Source organism: Prionailurus viverrinus, chromosome C1 (assembly GCF_022837055.1).
Source record: "Prionailurus viverrinus isolate Anna chromosome C1, UM_Priviv_1.0, whole genome shotgun sequence".
NCBI lineage: Eukaryota > Metazoa > Chordata > Mammalia > Carnivora > Felidae > Prionailurus > Prionailurus viverrinus.
Window position 1 is genome coordinate 195,634,021 of NC_062568.1, and position 21,044 is coordinate 195,655,064.

Below are 21,044 nucleotides of genomic sequence, written 5' to 3' on the forward strand. Positions count from 1 at the left end.
GGTTTCAAGCCATTATAGCATTCCACAATATTTCTTTTAAACCATGAAGAAAATATGATTAAATACAAAAGATTTTTACGCATACAGTCCATAACATGGTTCATAGCTTGATGTTACTTTCTCTGATCCAAATACATTTACGAATAACTATAAAATGTCTTGAACGAAAATATAAAGCGTAACTGCAACAAAAAGATAGTTTTCATAATAATATAATGAAACAAAGGCAGACCAATAATGTCTTTTGATGGCCTTACGTGCTTCTGTTCTAGATGCCAGTGAAATAAAGAAGTGACGTGTGTAATTATTAGGCCTAATGGCGGTGACTCTTTCAAAGGGGTTGTTAGCTCTAAGTCCCCCCCCACCCCCCCCCACACACATTCTATTCCTGCCCTTGCCATTTACAACCATTTTTTACCTGAACCTGATATTCAGCAATACTCTCCACCTATGGATTAATCATTTATGATTAATGAGAAGTAGTATTGAACATTTTTCTTTTTCCAAGTAAAGTGCACCTTCTCTCTGCTACCACTAGCTGCTTGTCACTCAGATCATTTTCTGGAGCCCACATAATTACCATAGTGTGGCCATCAATCCTCAGTACCTGACCTTTTCCCTCGGCAGACTAATGGCCATTTAGTTCACTTGGTCCTCACCACAGAAATGACTCTCTAGAACACTTCACTGGCTGTGCTAGTGGCCATCTATCTCAATTCCTAGCTTTCCCGTCCTCTCAGACAGCAACTGTGAACTGCTTTTAGCTTTCAGTACGTAGCACGATACTTCTTACACCAGACTGCTGTCTCGTCTGTTATCAAATACCTCTCCCTACTCGACATCACCTCTAGAGTATTCCTCCAGTCTTGTCCAGCTGATATTCCTGCTGAAATCTTATCATGTATGATTTTAGTCCTGCTACTCCAAGTGTGGTCCACGGACCAGCACCATCAGCATTAAGGACGAGGTTTTCAGAAGAGCGGTATTTCAGGGCCCGCCTCAGACCTATTTAATCGAAGCGTGCGTGCTCACCAGATCCCTAGACCGTGTGTGTGTACATTAAAACTTGAGAAGTACTGTCCCGTCATATAAACTTCTCGCTGTTATGGTACCGGTACCGAACTCCACAATGTCTCAGAAAGAAAACAACCATCTCCTCGGATTATCAGTTCTTCTCTCCAAACTATGAGCTCTCCTTCCCTCAACTAGGAACACTGTTTAAGGTTAATTCGTCCATTTTCTTACCTTTCTTTCTGAGTTACAGACAAGATCCCTACCAAAGTACAACGTAACCACATGACGCACTTCTAATTACTTCTCGCCCTTCAGCGCACAGCATGAGCGTCACTTCCTTAAAAAAGGTCTCTGTGATCCCAAACTGAAGACTGGTACCCCGTGATATGCTCACACAGCATCCTGGACCCTAAGAACGTTTACTCGCAATTATAAATAAATAGTATTTTATTTCATTCACTGTTTAAAAGTAAAGTCCACCAGAACAAAAGAGCTGCCTATTTTGTTCCCTGCTTTAGCCTCAGTGCCCAGCAGAGCGCCCGCACACTGCAGAAGCTTAACAAATATTTGTCGAATGAATGACCTACAATGCACAAGAGTGTTCAGAATCGACAGTAAGGCCTTTACCAAAGCACACACTTAAAATGAAGGTAGATGGAGAGATCGTGCACAGATGACTGGGAAGGGTATTTAAACAAAGCAACATCAACCAACAAAACAAACACAGCTTCTGCTCCAAAGATTACCATGCACATGCTCCCAATCTGTTTTCTCCTCCACTAGGAACAAACGAATCTAATCACTAATCAGTCTTGCTCTGGGTGCCGGACTATCATTCCATTTGGCCTACCTGCCACTGGCTCTGCCTACAGCGGGAGTTCTCAAAGTGTCTTCTGTTAAGCCTAACATTACAGAAATCTGCAAAAATGTAGAGCCACACCCCCCTTCTCATGGGTTTATTACTATTTTCATATGAACTAGTAATTCTTAAAATGTGTCTGTCTGGGGAGCCTGGGTGGCTTAGTCAGTTAAGCTTCCGACTCTTGGTTTCGGCTCCGGTCATGATCTCACGGTTTCAGGAGTTCAAGCCCCGCATCAGGCTCTGTGCTGGCAGCACGGAGCCTGCTTGGGATCCTCCCTCTCCTCTCTCTCTGCCCCTCCCCAACTTGCACCGTCCCTCTCGCAAAATAAATAAATAAACTTAAAAAAAAGTTTCTGTCTTAATTTCTAACATAGCAAATACTGATAGCTATAACCCATACAAACCAAGAGCGGAAAGAGGTCCTGAGACAAAAACAACTGAGAAATGGTGGACTATAGAAAGTTGTGCGCAAGCATCAAGATCAAATGGTCTAGACCCACTGCTATGTTCTGCACCTGCATCCCGGTGTGCAATCCAGAGAGGAGGGACAGTCTGAGAAGACCTAAGCTGTTCCTTACTTGTCTTTTCTATTCTAGTCCTCCTGCAGACCGCAAAGAGAACTTTTCCAGAGTCAATTACACACACACACACGCACACACACACTCATACATATATATACATACACAGGCACCGCAGTGACAAATCTACTGTAAAATACAACCAGTTTAAAAAGAAAAAAGAAAAACTAGGATAGAAATCACTTAAAAAAGCTTTTAAGAATTTTTTAAGAATTGTGTGGTGTAGTATTTTACGAAGGACTCTATCGACTACACAGATATCAAGGACAGGTACTGGAACCTAAAGCTGCTGGAGAATTTAGAGTTTTAGAAATTCTGTTTCAAAAACACTTTCATCTACAACACACACACACACACACACCTCTGACAGTGTGGACTCTATGAGGTTTGGGATGGGGAGGGGGCACAGGCACATGAGGAGAAAGAGAACAAGCCACAGTATCTTGTGTCGAAGACACTTCGTATCTTCAACGGTAGTAATCACGCACCTAATCACACCTTACACTTACACCACACGTGTAATTTTTCCAAATGCTTTCATGTTAATTATCTCATTTTAGCCTTACAACTGTGAAATAGGCAGGGTAGTTATTACCATTTCACAAGAAAGAGACCTGAGGAACCAGGAACCTAGAGGCTGCAGGGCACTGTTGAAAGAGCACAGGAATAGGGGTTTGGAGACCACAGAGAACAGAGTGAGTTCTATGTGGAATGCTGTACGGCTGCTAAAAAAAAGAAATAAAGACATTTCTTTTTTTCTTTTTTTTTTTTAGTTTTTAATGTTTATTTTTGACAGAGAGGGAGAGAGAGAGAGAGAGAGAGAGAGAGAGAGGCAGAGCATGAGTGGGGGAGGAGCAGAGGGAGAGGAAGACACAGAATCTGAAGGAGGCTCCAGGCTCTGAGCTGTCAGCACAGAGCCCAACGCGGGGCTCGAACGCATGGGCTGTGAGATCATGACCTGAGCCGAGGTCGGACGCTCAACCTACTGAGCCACCCAGGCGTCCCTAAATACATTTCTTTTTTTTTTTTTTTTTTTAATTTTTTTTTCAACGTTTATTTATTTTTGGGACAGAGAGAGACAGAGCATGAACGGGGGAGGGGCAGAGAGAGAGGGAGACACAGAATCGGAAACAGGCTCCAGGCTCCGAGCCGTCAGCCCAGAGCCTGACGCGGGGCTCGAACTCACAGACCGCGAGATCGTGACCTGGCTGAAGTCGGACGCTTAACCGACTGCGCCACCCAGGCGCCCCTAAATACATTTCTATGGTAAGAAATGGAGAAGAGATTAAGTGAGGAGAAAAGCCAAGAAACTTTGAGGTAAAATGGAATCCTACTTCTGTTAAGGAAGAAATATACCCATTTGCTTATATAGAAAGAAGAACAATAATTAAAAACTAGGTAATGGCGATTATCCCAGAGCAGGAGCACTAAGGTCTGTTGCATTGTGCTAATACATTGTCATATTAAGTTTTACTTTTATTTATTTTATTTTTCAGTAGACTTCATGCCCAGTGCAGAGCCCAACACGGGCTTGAACTCACAGCCCTGAGATCAAGACCTGAGCTGAGATAAAGAGTCAGATGCTTAACCAGCTGAGCCACCCAGGTACCCCCTCACTACTGTTATTTTTTTAACTCTTCATTTTGAAATGACTTTAGACTTACAGAAAAGGTGCATGAATTGTATAAAGAATTCCCTCCTATCTTTCGCCTAGATTCCATAAATGATAAAATAAGTTATCAAGTTTCTGTTACCATGCTCCCCCTGTTACCATGCCCACATATTGGTTATTTTTTTTTAATCAGTCAGGAAATTAACATTGATATGTTACTATTACCTGATCTAGAGACCTTGTTCAAATTTCAGTAATTATCTCACTAATGTCCTTTGAAGCAACAGATGAATAAATAGAGATCGAGCCATCGACATATCCTGGTCCAGAATCACATTTTGCATTGTTGTCATACCTATACTGATTTTTTTTTTTTTAATTTAACAGATATTCTCATTTTGAGAAGAAAAAAGGCTCCTGGTAACTGTTGCTTCACCTGAAGAATGAGGACAATGACACTTGCCCTACGTGTAGTAGAGAGTTGAGAGCTCCGTATGAATTATTACACATGCATGACACTCAGAAGTGAGGAAGCAGCACCATACTGTGCGACAAAAAAGAGAACAGACTTTGGGGTTACACAGATATGGGCCTCTATCAAAGGAACTAAACTTGGGGCAAAACTTGGTTTCCTCACATATGAAACTAAAGCTAATACCCTTACTGGAACAAAATAAAAGAATGAAGAGAAAAAAATATATAGTAACAGCAAATAACTTTCCGAGCAACTCTCTGTGTCAGGCATTATGCTAAGTTCTTTATGTGACTTATCTCAATTGTCCTTATGTCAGTCCTGTAAAGTAGGTGGTCTTATTTACTATTCTCATTTTATAGATGAGAAAACAGAGAGAGAAAGCAAGTAAATGACTTGTTCAAGATCACACAACTAGGGTCGGGGACATTCCTTGAACTCAAGTTCATATGACTTAAAGCCCATACGATTATCCCTCATACTGGACTTTCTCATCTCACATTAGATATTCAGTAAATATCATTTTCCTTCTTTATATCCTTTCCTATGTGTATATTCAAATTATATAATTCTTTAATTTTTCCAACAGTACCAAGTTTTTAAAAAATGAGCAGATGTACTTTAGGAAAGAATACATCCTCAGTGTCTCATTCATCAACTATGAATTTATAAACTTAATTTGTAAACACACTATGAAGCTCTGCAGAAAAAACAAATTAAGTCAAATGTTCTTTACAGAAATAACTATGGCACAAAAGATGGGACAACTCAAGACTGCTTTCCAGCAAAATTCACACTCTTAGAACAGTCATTGTAATAAGGAAACATGTAATTCAAAAATAAAAAGACAACTCATTTAAAAAAAAAATCATAAATACAATGAACCATGACGTATACGGCTTGTCAAGCCTAGAGCAAGACAAGAAAATAATGCTTATTACCCCTGAGAAAGAAGACTCCAACCTTAGTATTTCTCTCATCTGAGACAGGAGTTTTTGTTTGACCATGAACGTGGCACTCACCTCTCTAGAACTCAAGTGTCCTCACTACAAGATAGGCAAAATACTGAATTTAGTACTGAGTAGCTTATTTGGCTTTTAGAAGTGTTTTGAAGATGAAAAAAGTAATAATATAATTTGAAAACAGAGCTAAACTGTTTCCAGCCACCTCCGCCGTACTAGGTAAGGAAACAGATCTCAAGCAGCGCAAATCAATCAGTGATGTCTACAGGTACACCTAAAGTGGACTCGCTGCACTGTTTCAATCCACTAAATGCAAAGCCTCTAAAAAAGAAAAGGCAACAGAAGACATGGACGAGGGATAAATTATTTCTGACGTCACAATCCCATGACTCAATGTGAGTCCATCACCCTTAAAAGAAGCAGGCAGAAACAAAGGAATGAAGGTCAGAGTTATGAAGGGGCTTCAAAGTCTTGGGATGATAAGCATTTTTGGAAGGCTGATGAGCAGAGGCCAACTTGACATCAGTTAAATGTCAGAGTAAAGATATAAAGCCTCAAAGAATACATTCAAACAGTTGATTGCGTTTGTTTTTTTTTTAAAGTCTCCATTACTGGGATCCATGTGCCTAAAGGTGAGAGACCTTGAGGCAACAGTCACTCCTTAGGTACTTGAAGAAATTCATGATGGGAAAAAAAATGTGTAGCAAAGGAGATGTGTTTCTACTGTTGGTATGTGCCACTATGCTTAAGTAGCTTGTTGATTGAGTACACAACTTTTTTCTTCTGGACCTATTTCTTGAAAATGGTCCAAGTAAGATAATTACACCCAAATCTATAAGCCTAGAAAATAAAAGTAATATATTGAAGAGCATACTAAATTTCATCAAGAAAAGTAACCCAGGGGCACCTGGCTGGCTTAGTTGGTAGAGCCTGCAATTCTTGATCTCAGGGTTGTGAGTTTGAGCCCCACATTGGGTGTAGAGACAGAAATAAATAAAGGAAGAGAGGAGAGGAGAGGAGGAGAGGAGAAGAGAGGAGAAGAGGAAAGGAAGAAAGAAAAGTAAGCCAATTATAGTATTTCACGTTGAGGTCTTAACCATGTTTATTAAGTTTCTATCTGACTCTCCAGGCTCCATGAGGTATGTTATATCTTGTTATATCTCCTGAAGTATCACCTGGATCACGGCCTAGAAAATGACAAAACAAACAAAACACATACACATACACACACACACACACACACACACACACACAAAACCCCAAAGGGTTAATATCAATGGGCAGATCTGGGAGAAACGGCCAAAGAAAAAGCCTCTGGAAATATAAGTGCTTATAGAACAAGGATTGGCTCCATGATATTTGGCAAACAACTAACAAGAAAGTGAAAATAATAGGTTATTAAGTCTCCCATTAAAATCAATCTCCAAATCTAGTGAGGTTCAAGAAAGGCCATGAGAAATCAAAGAAAAAGGAAAATATCACTAATAAAACAGGAAGCTTTAAAGCAAATAATATGAGGGGCGCCTGGGTGGCTCAGTCGGTTGAGCATCCAACTTCGGCTGAGGTCATGATCTCGCGTTCATGAGTTCGAGCCCAGCGTTGGGCTCTGTGCTGACAGCTCAGAGCCTGAAGCCTGCTTCAGATTCTGTGTCTCCATCTCTCTCTGCCCCTCCCCTGCTTGCGCTCTCTGTCTCTCAAAAATTAAAATAAAAAAAGTTAAAAAAATTTTAAAGCGAATAATCTGAAATAGATCACATTCCCTCCTTCCCCTGCTTCAACTTGTAGCAGGAATTTAAAGGGATTTTCAAAGCATCTAATGAAACTAAACTGCCAAGAGCACTCAGGCAAGAAAAATCATAAATGAAACTTAGAGGAAAGTACCTTTTTTTTTTTTTTTAAAGGTAGTACACTACTAGCAAAAACGAAGTACAAAACTCCAGTATGGCAGATTTGTTTAAACGTATTTCATGAAAACTGCAAACATAAGGATTAGGTAAACACGTCACTGGAAAGGTTAGAACGTTTCCATTTCTACATTGTCCTCACCCCCTCCCCCAACACCGCTCTAAAACCATACCGAATTTATCACTTTCACGTCAGGTCCTGCGTTGCTGCCGTTAAAGCCTACCAAGATTACCAAAATGCTTTTAGGCTGTGAGGTTGCAACATTGGTATCTGGGGTTTCGGTTGCAGAACACATGTACAATCAAGGCAGCCAAGGGTCATACCAGCCTCTAGTGGCTTTAATAAGCATAGCCCAGAGGAGGCTAAAACTAGACTTAGGAAACATCATTAATTAAAGAGGCAGGAAAAGCAGGAAAGTGAAATCTCTGGAGATCAGATTATTCAGACTGGGATCCAAAAAAGGAAATTAGGAAGCTGAGAAGGATGCAAATGTTGATCATTTGAAAAAGTCAAAGGTCAGGCAACTCTGGTCTGAAATAAAGATGGGACAAGGTATTGTATCTGCCAGGGAAGTCCTGAGTCCTTGGTTCTGGTTTTAAGGCACTAAGATATCCAAATCTAAGAGCCGGCTACGGTCCTGCACTGCCCACGCTTCAGGCAGCGTGCTACGCAGAGCCCGGCACACGATGACAGGAAGTATTCATAAATTCACAAGTGATGGGGCACTTCCTTCAACCAACAGTAACGAAGATCTAAAATAGCTTCCCGAAGCTTAACACAGGTGCCTTACTTAAAATTCTTATTACACTTACTTGGGTCAGTAACAATTTTGACTGCAGAGACTTCAAACCTCAGCGTTTCTGCCTCTGGCTTCCACATAGCACACCTCGTCTCGCCCTCCTATTATAAAGTCAGTAATTCTCAGGGGGAAGGAAGTGGGGAGTGTGGCGGAGTGACAGGTGGGTAAACCACACAGAATCCCCTTAAGGCTTTTCAAAACTACATAGCACTCCAACCCCACCCGGCCTGGAGAAATCACTGCATGTAATTAGATGTTACCGTGGGGAGCGTCTGGTGCATGTGTGAAGGCAGACGCGGGCAGAGGACCACGGCCGTAAAACCCGAGGACCTCTGAAATGTCGCAGTTAAGTGGACTCATTTACTTTACTTTCTCTTATGAATGACCTTTCTTTACAATTTCCAAAGCACTTTCACATCTATCTCATCTGTGTTAGAAAATACTCCCTCACTAAGTGGCGACCGTCTACTTCATCATAAAATAGCACCGGGCAAAATTAAGCTGTTAGTGCATCCGGTGAACAACTAAAATAGCAAGTTAAAATGTAATGCAACAAAAATATTTTCACATAAAGTTCTTTGGAACCCCCACACCACCGGGCACACTTAAGAGGGCATTGTGATGGTCTGCTGTAAACTCCCTGAAGACAAGAAACTATGCCTTATCCTACATCCTTCACAATTCCCTGAACAACGCAGGTCCTTAACCAAGTAGGATAAATTCGTTTATATTCATTTGTTTATTAATGCACACGCGCAACATTTATCGAGCACTAAATTCCTACTCTGGCTCTGTGCTGGCTTGGATTGTTTATAAGTGACATTGGATTTTAGTCCTTAGTAATATAAAAGAAATCCATCACCATTTCTGTTTCTTTTCTCCTCTTCTTGATTGTTAATATGACCAGAATAACATATTTCTATACATTTCAATTTTCAAACAAAGGGCACATGTATAAATGGAGATCATGTTGATAGGTCTACAATCCATTTTCCTTGCCCCTGAAACAAACCTTGCCCCTGAAACAATTCTACCACAGCCATTATACAGACAATAATCCTATCATTTGACAATCACCTCAGTCACAGTTGCTGGATTGGAGCCCATGATTAAAAGCGTCTCAGCAACAGGATTTTTTTCAGCAAGACCAAGAAGCAACTCACCCTCTGTTTTGACTACTCAACTTCTGTTTATAGCTGTACCAAATCTTCTAGTCTCTCTTGCCTCCTTACAGGATAAACCAAACATGTTAAACTGTGATAACAACAACATGGTAAACAATATTTGTGTTGCGTGCTAGAATTTACAGAGTGTCACAAACTGAACGTGATCTCCTTTGGTCCTCAAGACTCATTTGACAGATGAGCGAACTGGGACTCAAAGTGGGAGAGCTGGGATTGGGAGTCCAAACCCAGGTCTCCTGAGGCCCGCAGTCCAGGGCTCTCTTCATCACAGCTGCCTCCTTGCCGTCCCAGGTTCAAAACACTGTGCAGACTGAGAACGTGAAAATAATGTTCATGAAAGGTTATGCTGTGAAACAGTAGATAGTGGTTATCAAAACTGTCCACAGAGACTCAGAAAAAAACCAAACTTCTCTGTTTAATGAGACCAAAATTGGCCACATGTTGAGAAACAAAATGGGTAAATAGATGGTAGGAAACACAGTTCAGTATAGTTAAATTGGATGATCACAGAAATGTGATACTCACAAATCCTCAAACACCATAATTCATAACGAGCCCACTCATTCTGTTTGCTTTAGAAATAAAGGAGAACTTCCTAAACTTTTTTTAAAAAACAGAATTGGAAAAAACCAAAACTATGATCTTGTGCTTCGGGCCAATACACCATATTATAAACTGAGAAACAGGTAAGTGAATGAAAACATTCATTTGATATATGATGCTCCAAAAGGAAAGACCAGTAAATATATGTGTAGGTCTTTTATTAACATTTAACTTAAAAAAAATGCCAAACAGAGAAGGGTAAACAGATTTGAGAGCTACCGGGGTTTTAAAATTTTATAGCGAAACTCTGAATAACTTGCATAGGGTATTTACTATCAACCTTTAGCGTAAGAACATTCGAATTCCAAGAGATCATCACTAAAATAAATAGATCTTCATTAAGAATGAATTCACTTCACACTGTTCATGTTGATTGAGTGGTTACTACCAGGTAGGTACTAAATTGGGCATCATTTGTCCAAATATAAAGAGACGGGGAAATACAACAGAAGACATGTAAACAATATGGGATCCCCAATCTTCTTTCTATAAATAAAGGTACCTCCTCATATGTTACTGTAAATAGCAGCCATTCAAAGCCACACTTGTCTTTGGTCTACAATTCTGTTTAATACGCTTTTTCTATTCTTGTGTCACTATTAAGTTGTTCAAATCTTTTTTCAATGGGCAGAAAAAAAATCCTTTATTCAAGAAGCATAGCGTGTGTAACTTGAAGAGACATTTCCCCCACCCATTAACTTGGTAGGAAAATGGTTTTTACTTTTTCAGTTTAAATGGTCAGGTTTGATTGATTCAGCATGAATTTTGGCTGGTTTTACTGACTGCTGTACTCTCCTAGCTAGAACAGGGCCTGCCATATAATATATATAATTATTATATATAATAACATATATATATTACTGAATGAATGAATTATTCCTAGGATCTACGGCTCATTACATAAGGATATATCTATATGTAAGGACAGATACACAGAAGAACTTTATACTTTGACTTCTCAATGATTTTAAACTTGAAATAAAGAAAACCCCTCCTGTTTACATCACTCAGCTGCTTGTGAAAAGCAATCTTCCACGTATGTAAACAACAGCATGTGCAAAATGTACAGTTATGCTAACACTTGGTCATTAGCTTGGTGACAACCTGGGTGTCATCAGCTACCTCTCTCTAAGTCCCACAGCTAGGAGAGCTAAATTGTAAAATGCCACAAAGACTCAATTAAACCAATATGCACATGCTGAGCATTCTCCTTTGTAAACTAATTATTTCTCCACTAAAATCATTGCTTTATCAAGGCCAGTACCGTTTAGAATGAACATTCTAAGAAGAACCAGAAAATAAGTCATATACAAGTTCTGCCTAGGAAGCTGTGATTGTCACTAAGTTGCCCCATGAACCTGTTGTCGTCCTTCCCCCCTTCTCAGAACAGTGAATTCAATTTCTATTTAAAGAAACATTGCTGTTTTTCGCTAGAAAAATAAAACTGAGTTTGGAGAAAATCTCCTGTGAAAGGTTCAAAGAAAACTATCTGCCTGGAATTATCAAAATAATGTTTGCTGGGAAAAATGACCATCAGCTCCTTCGGAGTCTGGAGCGGGGCCACAGGGCATGATTAGGGGGTATCGGCTTCAGCCCTCGGTGCCAAGTCTGAGATCCCGTAAGAGAAGTAGAGGGCAAAAGAAGGGGCAACGTGGCCACCTGCCCAGTCTGCCGGGGACCGTGGGGCCACCGTCTGCTCCCAACTTTGTCAGCCTTTCCCCCTAGTGCATATGGTCCACGCGTCTCCCGGCTCAGGCCGGCGACTCCCAGGCCAGAGCGGAACTGGGGGACCAGCGGAGGCCCGGCGGCCCCGGGAGCGGCGCCCGGCGCCCCGCGCCGCGGGCTGGGGGCGCAGGAGGGGAGGGGGCTCGCCGCCCCTCCCCCCTGCGGGGCCGGGGCGCTCCCAACGGCGGCGCGGCGGCTTCCTCGACCGGCGCCCGCCGCGCCCTCCCCGCCCGGCCGGCGGCCCTCGCCACGCCCCGCGCCCCCGGGGCGCACCCCTGCGGGCCGGCCGGAGCCCCCCGGGCCGCGCTCCTCCGAAGAGCCCCCGGCGCGGGCGTGCGGCCTAGTCGGGGTTACATAACGGGGCCGGGCCCCTCCGGAGTCGGCTGGGGGCCGCGGGGCCCGCGCGGGCGGAGGCGGGGGCGCCGCCGCTCACCTGCCGTAGATGCCCTCGGTGATCCGATTCCGCTTTAGGGGGCGGCGGAGCTTACTGCAGTCGGCGTTCCGCCGCTTCATCCTCCCGCTGGGGGGCCGGGTGCCCGCGCCGCCTCCGCCGCCGTCTCTCACCTCAGCCGCCGCCGCCGCCGCCGCCGCCGCCGCCGGCCCGCCCCGCGTCGGGCCTGGACTCTACCCCTGGGGCCGGTCACACAGACATGGAGCCAGCACCCGGGGGGAGGGGGTGGGACGGGGAGGGGGGGGGGGCTCAGAGCCTCCTCCGCCTTCGGAAACAAAGAAATGACAATTCCGGGGCCCGCCCGCCCCAGCACCAGCCAGCCGTCTGCCCCGCCTCCTCGGCTCCGACGGACGGCCCTCGGGACCAATCGAAGGCGCCGGTACGCCTCTGCCGGCCAATCCAAGGGCCCGCTGAGGCAAAACGGACTCTAGAACCCGCCTCTTTGAAGGACAGAAGAATGCGCCAATCATTATAGTGTCTGAGTCCGTGCTTGGGCCTATCAGAAAAGATTTAAATAGAGGCTTATAAATAGGCCCTATAAATATAACATCCTATATTCTGCCTTATTGCGAAGGTACACTTCATGACTGTTGGATTGCGTTTCATTGTATTATAATCCACGCTAGAGCATACCGTGCTATATTCATTGCAGGCTATCACTAGCACCGTATGAAACCGGGAGGCCTGGGTTTGCGGCATGTGCCGTTTCTGCGCTGACATGTGCTCCAGTCAGTCGCGTCATTATGTAAGGGGCTCGCAGCATCCTCCCCCTCGAGGAGCCTCCGGGGTCAGCGCCAGGGGCCCTTTCTGCGGATCCTGGAGGGTTCGGCCAGGCCCGCCGCGTCAGCGCGCGACAGGGGTACGAATGACAAAGCAAACCCCACACACACGGACACACACACACACCCTGCCAGCTCCCCGCGACGTGGTGACAGCGCGGCGGCCAATCGGAGGAGGCGTGGGGCGGGGCCGCTGCGGTCCCGCCCCCTGGGCGCGCGTCACAGGGGGCGGGGCCGTGGGTGCGCGCGACGTCGCGCTGGGCTGCCGGGGGTGTGTGAGGCGGTGCGACCCCGTCTCCACGTCCGCAGGGTTGACTGTGCGGCTGGCCCCGTGGGCACCGCGCCTGCTGGACTGGGGGAGCGTCGGCGACATGTCTGTCGGGGACTTCTCTGCCCGGGTGAGGGGCCGGGGCCGTGGGGACTGAGGGCCAGGCGAGAGGCTGCTCAGAGGTTGGGACGCCGGGCCAGTGACCCGTCTCACCCAACCCTCCTAGAACCCCGATTTTATGCCAGGCCCAAAATTTGTGCCGAGTGCTTTGCGTCGATTTGTTCATATACTCATTACTCCCTTGCAACGTAGGTAGGGCAAAATCACTATGAGAAATGACAGCAGAGATTCTTTTGAAAAAGAATGTCATTAAAGAAAACTGGGAAGATGTCGAAAAGTAGCTGGAGGGAGAAGAAACACGCATGGATCTCATCACCTTCACACGATCACTGTTAGCATTCTAAATTTTTTCCCCCTATTTCCCCCCATGGCTGATATTATTATTACTATTACTGTTATTATTGAACAGAGTAATGACCATACTAGATAATTCAGCTTTGTATTCTGTTTTCCCATGTTATCATGCGTCCTTCCTAAGTATTTTTGATGGTTGCCAAATCTCCTATCAAGGGCCTGTACCAGCTTAACCACACAGTAACAGTGGGACTGTGAGGTGGTCTTCAGCACATTTCAAAAACTTCCAGGAAGTAGATGGCCTCTGGTTTCGTCCTGAGTTGGGTGGACCTCTTCCTGCTCTATATAATCACCCCCTTAATCAACACCCACCCCAAGGAGGGACTTTAATTTACATCAAATTCATCATGCTTATCTGCTCTGTGTTACTTTATCCTGCGCACAAATCTTTAAAAGATCCTCTGATGCCTGAAAAAGAAAACGCATTCTCTTTATTATGGCATCCAGAGCCATCACACCAGGGACCCAGTCTCCTCTTCCAAGCCTACCCAGGCCAGCCAGCCTCAACCCACTGCAACCTCCTCTTCCCTCCTTCCTGCCTTTGCTCCACTCACAGAGCATCTCGAGCAGTGCTGCTCCTAATTTCACGGTTTCTTGGGTGAGGCTTGTTCACCCACCAAGGATGAAAGCTTCTTTAGAAAGCTTTTTTTTTTTTTTTTTTAGAAAAATGGCAGGAGTACCTGCTTTTTCAGAGTGGGATTGAAATTCCAGCTTGGCCACTTACTAGCTTGGGCAAGTTACAGGATCTTAGAGCCTCTGTTTCCACTCAGGTATGTTTTAAGGCTTACAGGATAATGAACTTTCAGGGCCAGGCATGCAGCAGGTAGCAGCAAGCAATTACTGTTAATAGTATACTTGTTTTTCATCCCTTACCTCTCTCCAGCATGCTGATAAAGCGGCACTGGTGGCCAAGGATAACACACTTCTGTGAGCTCAAACTTTCACCACGGCTGCCCATCATTGTGAAAGGGTCTGAATGGAATGCTCTGTTTGGAGCGGCAGGAAAAGGCCTCGGCTGCCAAGGTGAATTGTTTCATGGAAGTGGATACAAGCAGGCCTAAATCAATACGCTGGAGGCTTGAATGCATTAGGGGAAGGACAGTTACGTGGTGAGATCCTGGTTCCAGGATCCACGAGTTCAAGGTTCCAGATTACCTGGGCCAGAGACCAACGACCCACTCGGAAGGTGATAACAGGGCCATATCCGTGGTCTTTTCCACTCCTCCTTGTGTCCCTGTTATCCAGGACAGTGCCAAGGCACACCGTGGAACCAATAGGTGAGTAATCCAGGGAAAAGATGACAGAGGCACTAGGAGAGTCGTGCCATTGTTCTGAAACTCACTGCCTAGCCTACCATCCCGACAAGGGCATTCCATGCTGTGGCAAACGTGTGGAGTGCCTGGAAGTTACTGTTGGGCATAGGGCTACGTGGGAGAAAGAAAAAGGACAGAGATCTCAGGGAGATGGGCTGAGAAGAAGCAATCTGGAGGTCTGGGTTCCAGTCTCAACTCGCTGGTGTTGAGTTCCTGCACGTCCTGTGCCAAGATCCCCTCCGGAGACTCTTCAAGCCCTATGTTTAAAGGCAGGTCATGTTAGCTCCATTTTACAGATGAGAAAACTGAGGCTCAGAGAAAATAAAGTTATGCAATTGGCTTGGTGGAACAGTTTAGCTCAAGGAACAGCTGAATGAGAGCAAGCTTTGATGCTAGAGGCACATGCTCTGGTGCTTGTAGATAGTTATTGATGATGAGGGTTGTTGATCTGGCGATTACCTGCAGAGGGATGATGGGAATGGTCCTCTTGCCAAGAGCCCAAGCACAGGCCATCATAAGACTGTCCTTCTCCATTCTCTTCTCTTTTACTCCTCCTGCCTCAGCCAGACGATCTCTTTTTCTGGCCCACCTTAGCCCAAGCCCCTTTGGGCTTTAGTCAAGTGCCAGCCTTTCCCCTCCAAGCCATCAAATGGCTCTTTGGGACCCTAAGGGCACAGACCTGGGCAGAGATGAGGCAGGCCGTCTGCCTACCACAGAGCCCCCAGCTCCCCATGCCTCCACCACCAGTCAGGAACCAGGGGACATCAGCAGTGGCCATTTTACAGATGAGTAAGACAGGGAAGGGAAATCATTTGCTCTCATTAAAAGTTTGTTTACTGAGAGCGAGAGTGAGAGAGAGAGAGAGAGAGAGAGAGAGAGAGAGAATCCCAAGCAGACTCCTCACTGTCAGCACAGAGCCAGATGTGGGGCTTGAACTCACAAGCTATAAGATCATGACCTGAGCCGAAACCGAGAGACGGACGCTTAACTGACTGAGCCACCCAGGCACCTCACATTTGGTCTCATTCAAAAGACCAAGGCCCGAACAAGAATTCAGGTCTGTCCCTCCTCTTCTCCTGGGACTCTTGATGGGCAAGGGATTGGGATTTGCACTTGAGCTTCACCTGAGCTCAGAGTAACTCAGAATAGCCTGGAGAGTAACCATCACACCCTGATTCACAAATAAGAAAATGACATTCCCACCTCTTTCAATAGCATTGATCTTCTCAAGTCCATCGGGCAGGCCTGGCCCAGCTGCCTTTAATGTTTTTCCTGTCCCACAGGAGTCACAGAAAAGTCCAGACGTTGGGGTGGCCACCTCTTTTTTTTTTTTTTTTTGAAGTTTATTCGTTTTTGAGAGAGAGAGAGAGAGCGCACAAGCAGGGGAGGGGCAGAAAGAGGGAGACACAGAATCAGAAGCAGGCTCCAGGCTCTGAGCCGTCAGCACAGAGTCCGATGCAGGGCTCGAACCCACAAACCTTGAGATCATGACCTGAGCTGAAGTCAGTAGCTCAACTGACTGAGCCACCCAGGCGCCCCGGGATGGTCACCTCTTATACATGTGTCTGTGTCCCCCAGAGAACCCTGTAAATGGAGGATATTCATTGTGGTGTTTAGAATAACCCAGAAAATCCCATAAATGGGACTGGCCAAACAAATGATCACACATCCTTACTATGGAAGTCAGTGTGGCCTGGAGAATGGTGACACACAGCACTTACCATGTACATATGTACTGGGTACCATACGCACTCTGATCTAATCCTTGCAGCAACCCTATGAAGTAGAGATTATTACTGGAGTCATATTACAAATGAGAAAACTGTGGCACAGAGCAATTCAGTTCTTTGCCTAAGGTCACACAGTAAGTGATAGAGCCCGGATTCAAACTCAGAAATTCTGGTATCAGAGCCTGAGTTCTTAGCCATCATGATTTAGTGTTATAGAAAGACATTCCTGGCTTGGAAATTACTTATGATACACTCTTTGTGAAAAGAGCAAGTTAGCACACAGTATGTGCTATATAATCCCACTTTTGTAGGGGAAAAAACAAGGCATACGTTCACATGAGTAGAAAAAAAATCAGACAAATATACAAAAAGAAGGAGAACTGGTTTTAGGAGATATTAAAAATCACGGGTGCTTTATGTAAACTTTGTGCATGTCTGCATTTTCAAAGTTTTCTATGGTAAATCTGCCCACCCCATGCAATAATAATAATTACTAACATTTATGAAGCATTTTCTATGCTTCTGACACTTACATGAACTTCCTCACTCAATCCTCACAACTGCCCTATCAGGTTGAGACTGATTCTCCCTGCTTTACCGATGAGGAAACAGACTCAGAGATACCCATCATCATACCCAAGTTCACACAGCCGATCATTTGCAGAGCCAGGATTTGAAGCCAGCTTGGCCGACTCCAGAGCTCACGTTTGTGGAATGAATGAATGATGGACTTAGCCACACTTCAAACGGGCATGGCCAGAGCAGGATCACACCCTTGGCGTGGACAAACTTCCAGAGAGGGAACGGAGGACCCACCTACTTCCTCGGTCACTGCCCGTGACTGAGCTTTACAATGCTTGACTCAGATAAGGACAGCATGGTGAGTATTCTCACGGAGTCCTGTTTTTCAGAAAACGCATGATTACATGGGAACTCTGCAGACTCTCTGCCTTGATTCATTGCACCTAGAGGGAGGCTGGTCGCTCGGATCAGATTGCCGCAGGCATGGCCTCCCTTGCCCACCTTCATTTCAATAACCCGGTTGCCGCTCACGCTTACGTAGCTTCACATTTGTAATCACCCCGTGAGGAAAGCAGAGCAGCTCGTCTTCTTTGACTCATAAGGAAATTGAGACTGTGAGTGGGTTACTAAATGGAAAGCAGAATTGCAGAGGAGTCACCAGCATAAGCCGTGGCGTCACATGGCTGTGGGATGAGTCCCAACCCTACCATTTATTGGCTGTGTGACTTTGAGCACTCCCAACCCTTTTCTGAGCAACAGTTCCTTCATCCATAAGAGACGGTGCCTGTACTCGGAGGCTTGAGGGGAAAAGAAAACGAGATGACGTATGCGGAATGCTGGGTCCAGTGCTTGGCATTCTGGAAATGGCAGCTGTTATTTATTCAACAAATATTTATGGATCACCTACTACGGACCGAACACTAGGTGCTGAGCTGCGATAGTCAAAAGTCCCTGTTCTCACGTTGCTCGGATCTGAGCTGCTGAGACCGGGAGGGGTTATCTGGCAGGAAGAGGGTTTCAGGCAGGAGGAACAGCAGGTGCGCACCGTGCTTTTTCCCCAACATTTTCTTAGGAAAAATTTCTAACGTACGCCAAAAAGGTTTGAAAGAATTCAACGACGGAAAGCCATTTACAACCCGCCTCGATTTGGCAAGTAACATTGAACTGTGTTGGGGTTTTTAAATTTTGTTTTATTATTTACTTATTTTTGAGACTGCGTGTGCCTGCGTGAGCAAGTGGGGGAGGGGCAGAGGGCGAGAGAGAATCTTAACCAGGCTCCACACCCAGGATCGTGAGATCATGACCTGAGCCAAAATCAAGAGTCGGACACTTAGCCGACTGAGCCACCCACTGTATTTGTTTTGGGACATAGCTGCCCTCGAATCCCTGTGCTTTCTTGTACCAGGTGAGCTGCCTTGGTGATTTGGGGACAGAGTGTCTGGAACAGTAGTCAGAAAACAGGGACCTTTTGCAAGCGTTAGAGAGGCAGAAAGAAAATGGTGCTTTTGACAAATCTGCTGGGAGAGGTCCAGGGTGGGGGACACCTCCCTTCATTAAAGAAAGCCTGTTTGGCAAGGAGCTTGGTCCTCTCGTGGAGCAGTCAGTCCCTCACTGGGGCACAGGCAGGACCCACGGGGGTTTCAGGTGCTGTGGAACCGGCTTCTGCCCACATTGAGTCTGCCAGCCCGTAAACAACCATGGGGGGGAGGGGGCTCCAGGCACGGGGGCTGGCAGTGACTGAAAATCTTTAGTGTTCATCTGGCTGACCTTTGGTGCCCCTGGGCAGGTGGGTCGAGCTGCCTGGTTTACAAGCTGCTGGTACAGGACCCAGGCCAGCCAGGGCCTTATTTATCCCCCACACCAGGGAGTTCCTCCTTAAGGAAGGCCAGAAATCAGAACCAGGGGGCTATCATGAGGGAATGGAGACTTCTGTCCCTGATCTCTAGGGGTCAGGGCACCTTCTCTCTGTTGCTACTGTTCAGGTGGCAGAGGGCTGGGAAGCCTCCTTTCCTAGACTTCTAGAATTGGAAGAGGGCTTAGCTAAAGCAAAAGAAACCAGTGTCAGTGGTTTACAGGCTGAATTCATTAATATATTGGTTTGGTTTTTTTTTTTTTTAACAAAAATGGGAACATACCTTACATACTGTATTATTACTTGCTTTTTCTACCAAATAGTGTATCCTCTGTGTCACTTTTGATACACCTTAAAAGCAATTCTTCTCGACTTTTCCACATACGTTCAGAACCACGGCTTTAGTGGCAAGATGTGTGGCCCGTAGTTTATTTACCTGTCCCTTACTATTAGACATTCAGCTTATTTTTGATTTTTTTCTTCTACAAATAAGCCACACTGAGCAAGAATGAACTGATTTCCACTGACTGTACGACCTTGGGTATGGCCTTCTGAGTGTGAGTCTATTCATCGAAAAACAAAATGACAAGATTCTACTGGGTGATTAAAACCCCCTGTGGGGCGCCTGGGTGGTGCAGTCGGTTAAGCGTCCGACTTCAGCCAGGTCACGATCTCGCGGTCCGTGAGTTCGAGCCCCGCGTCGGGCTCTGGGCTGATGGCTCAGAGCCTGGAGCCTGTTTCCGATTCTGTGTCTCCCTCTCTCTCTGCCCCTCCCCCGTTCATGCTCTGTCTCTCTCTGTCCCAAAAATAAATAAATGTTGAAAAAAAAAATCCCCTGCAAATCACATATGAGTCACTTATGAGACATCACTGCCAAATAACCGTCAGCTTCTGTTTACATTCCTCTAGTGACAGGGTGCTTACTACCTCATGAGCAGCCTGTTTCACTGGACAGCTGTAATGGTCAATACGGGATGCACTCATGTTGGGCCCAAACGTGCCTCCCTGCAATTCCTAGTCTGGTTTCATTATCTGAGGCCTCACAAATTCAGTCTATACTCAGTGGCCAGTGGCTGGGGCCAGTGTCGAAAGCAAGAAAACTTCAATCCCTCCCTCCCTGCCTCCCTCCCTCTCTTTCTTTATGCTTGTTATACGTCCGAACTTCTGCTAGCCTCAGGGATGTGAGCTACCAAATTAGCTTCAGGGTCAGAACTGGATCCCAGGCGCTCTAAATCCCATGTCAAGGGACTATTGAAGGCTGTGGGACAGGGGTGCTGAGGCTGGTGGCCTGCCTCCAATGAGCTCCAACCACTCATGCCCCAGGCAGGATCCTGGGTCGCTCTGTGAGGAGGTGAGTAGGGCTGGAGACAACCACAGCCTAGGGCTGGGGCAGGACCCTGCCAGGTTTTTACTAGAGCTGGACCCAAGTCTCCTTTTTTATTCCCCCATCTACCCTTAAAAGATTTACAAACAAGTAGATTTAAATACAGATTCAAATACAAATAATTTCAACTGTGTAACTCTGAGAAGTTAGTTCCCCTTGGGCCCTGTCTGTATCCTCCTCAGGGCTTAGTATTGTTCTTTGCTTCCATTCATTCATTCATTCATTCCTTCTTGTTCAATACGTCCTTGTGAAGCACTCACTGGGTGCCCTTTCTGAGGTGGTAAGGTATTAAAGAGAAATTTTGTGAATCCAAATCCCCCTCTGAGCCTTAGTTTCCCCATCTGTAAAAGAGGAGTGTTGACCCGTTCTCTACCTGTCTGGTGAGGGAAACTGAAGGAATGACCAAAGGAGGGTTCTTATGTTTGGGTGCTGAGTGAATGAACGCCCTCTCTCTCTCTTTTTTTTTTTTTTTTTAACATTTATTTATTTGTGAGGGGCGGGGCACGAGCAGAGGAGGGGCAGAGAGAGGGGGAGACACAGAATCCGACGCAGGCT

General features: G+C 45.5%; 1 protein-coding gene across 1 annotated transcript in view; it reads right to left on the reverse strand.

Annotated features, from left to right (window-relative positions):
• The window catches only part of MACO1 (macoilin 1), a 65,086-nt gene extending 52,678 nt beyond the window's left edge, over positions 1-12,408 (reverse strand). The window contains exon 1 of the mRNA XM_047872696.1: positions 12,150-12,408. Within this exon, the coding sequence (XP_047728652.1) occupies positions 12,150-12,229 (80 nt within the window). The 5' untranslated portion in view covers positions 12,230-12,408. The remainder of the gene's footprint in view (positions 1-12,149) is intronic.
• Between the last annotated feature and the right edge of the window lie 8,636 nt (positions 12,409-21,044).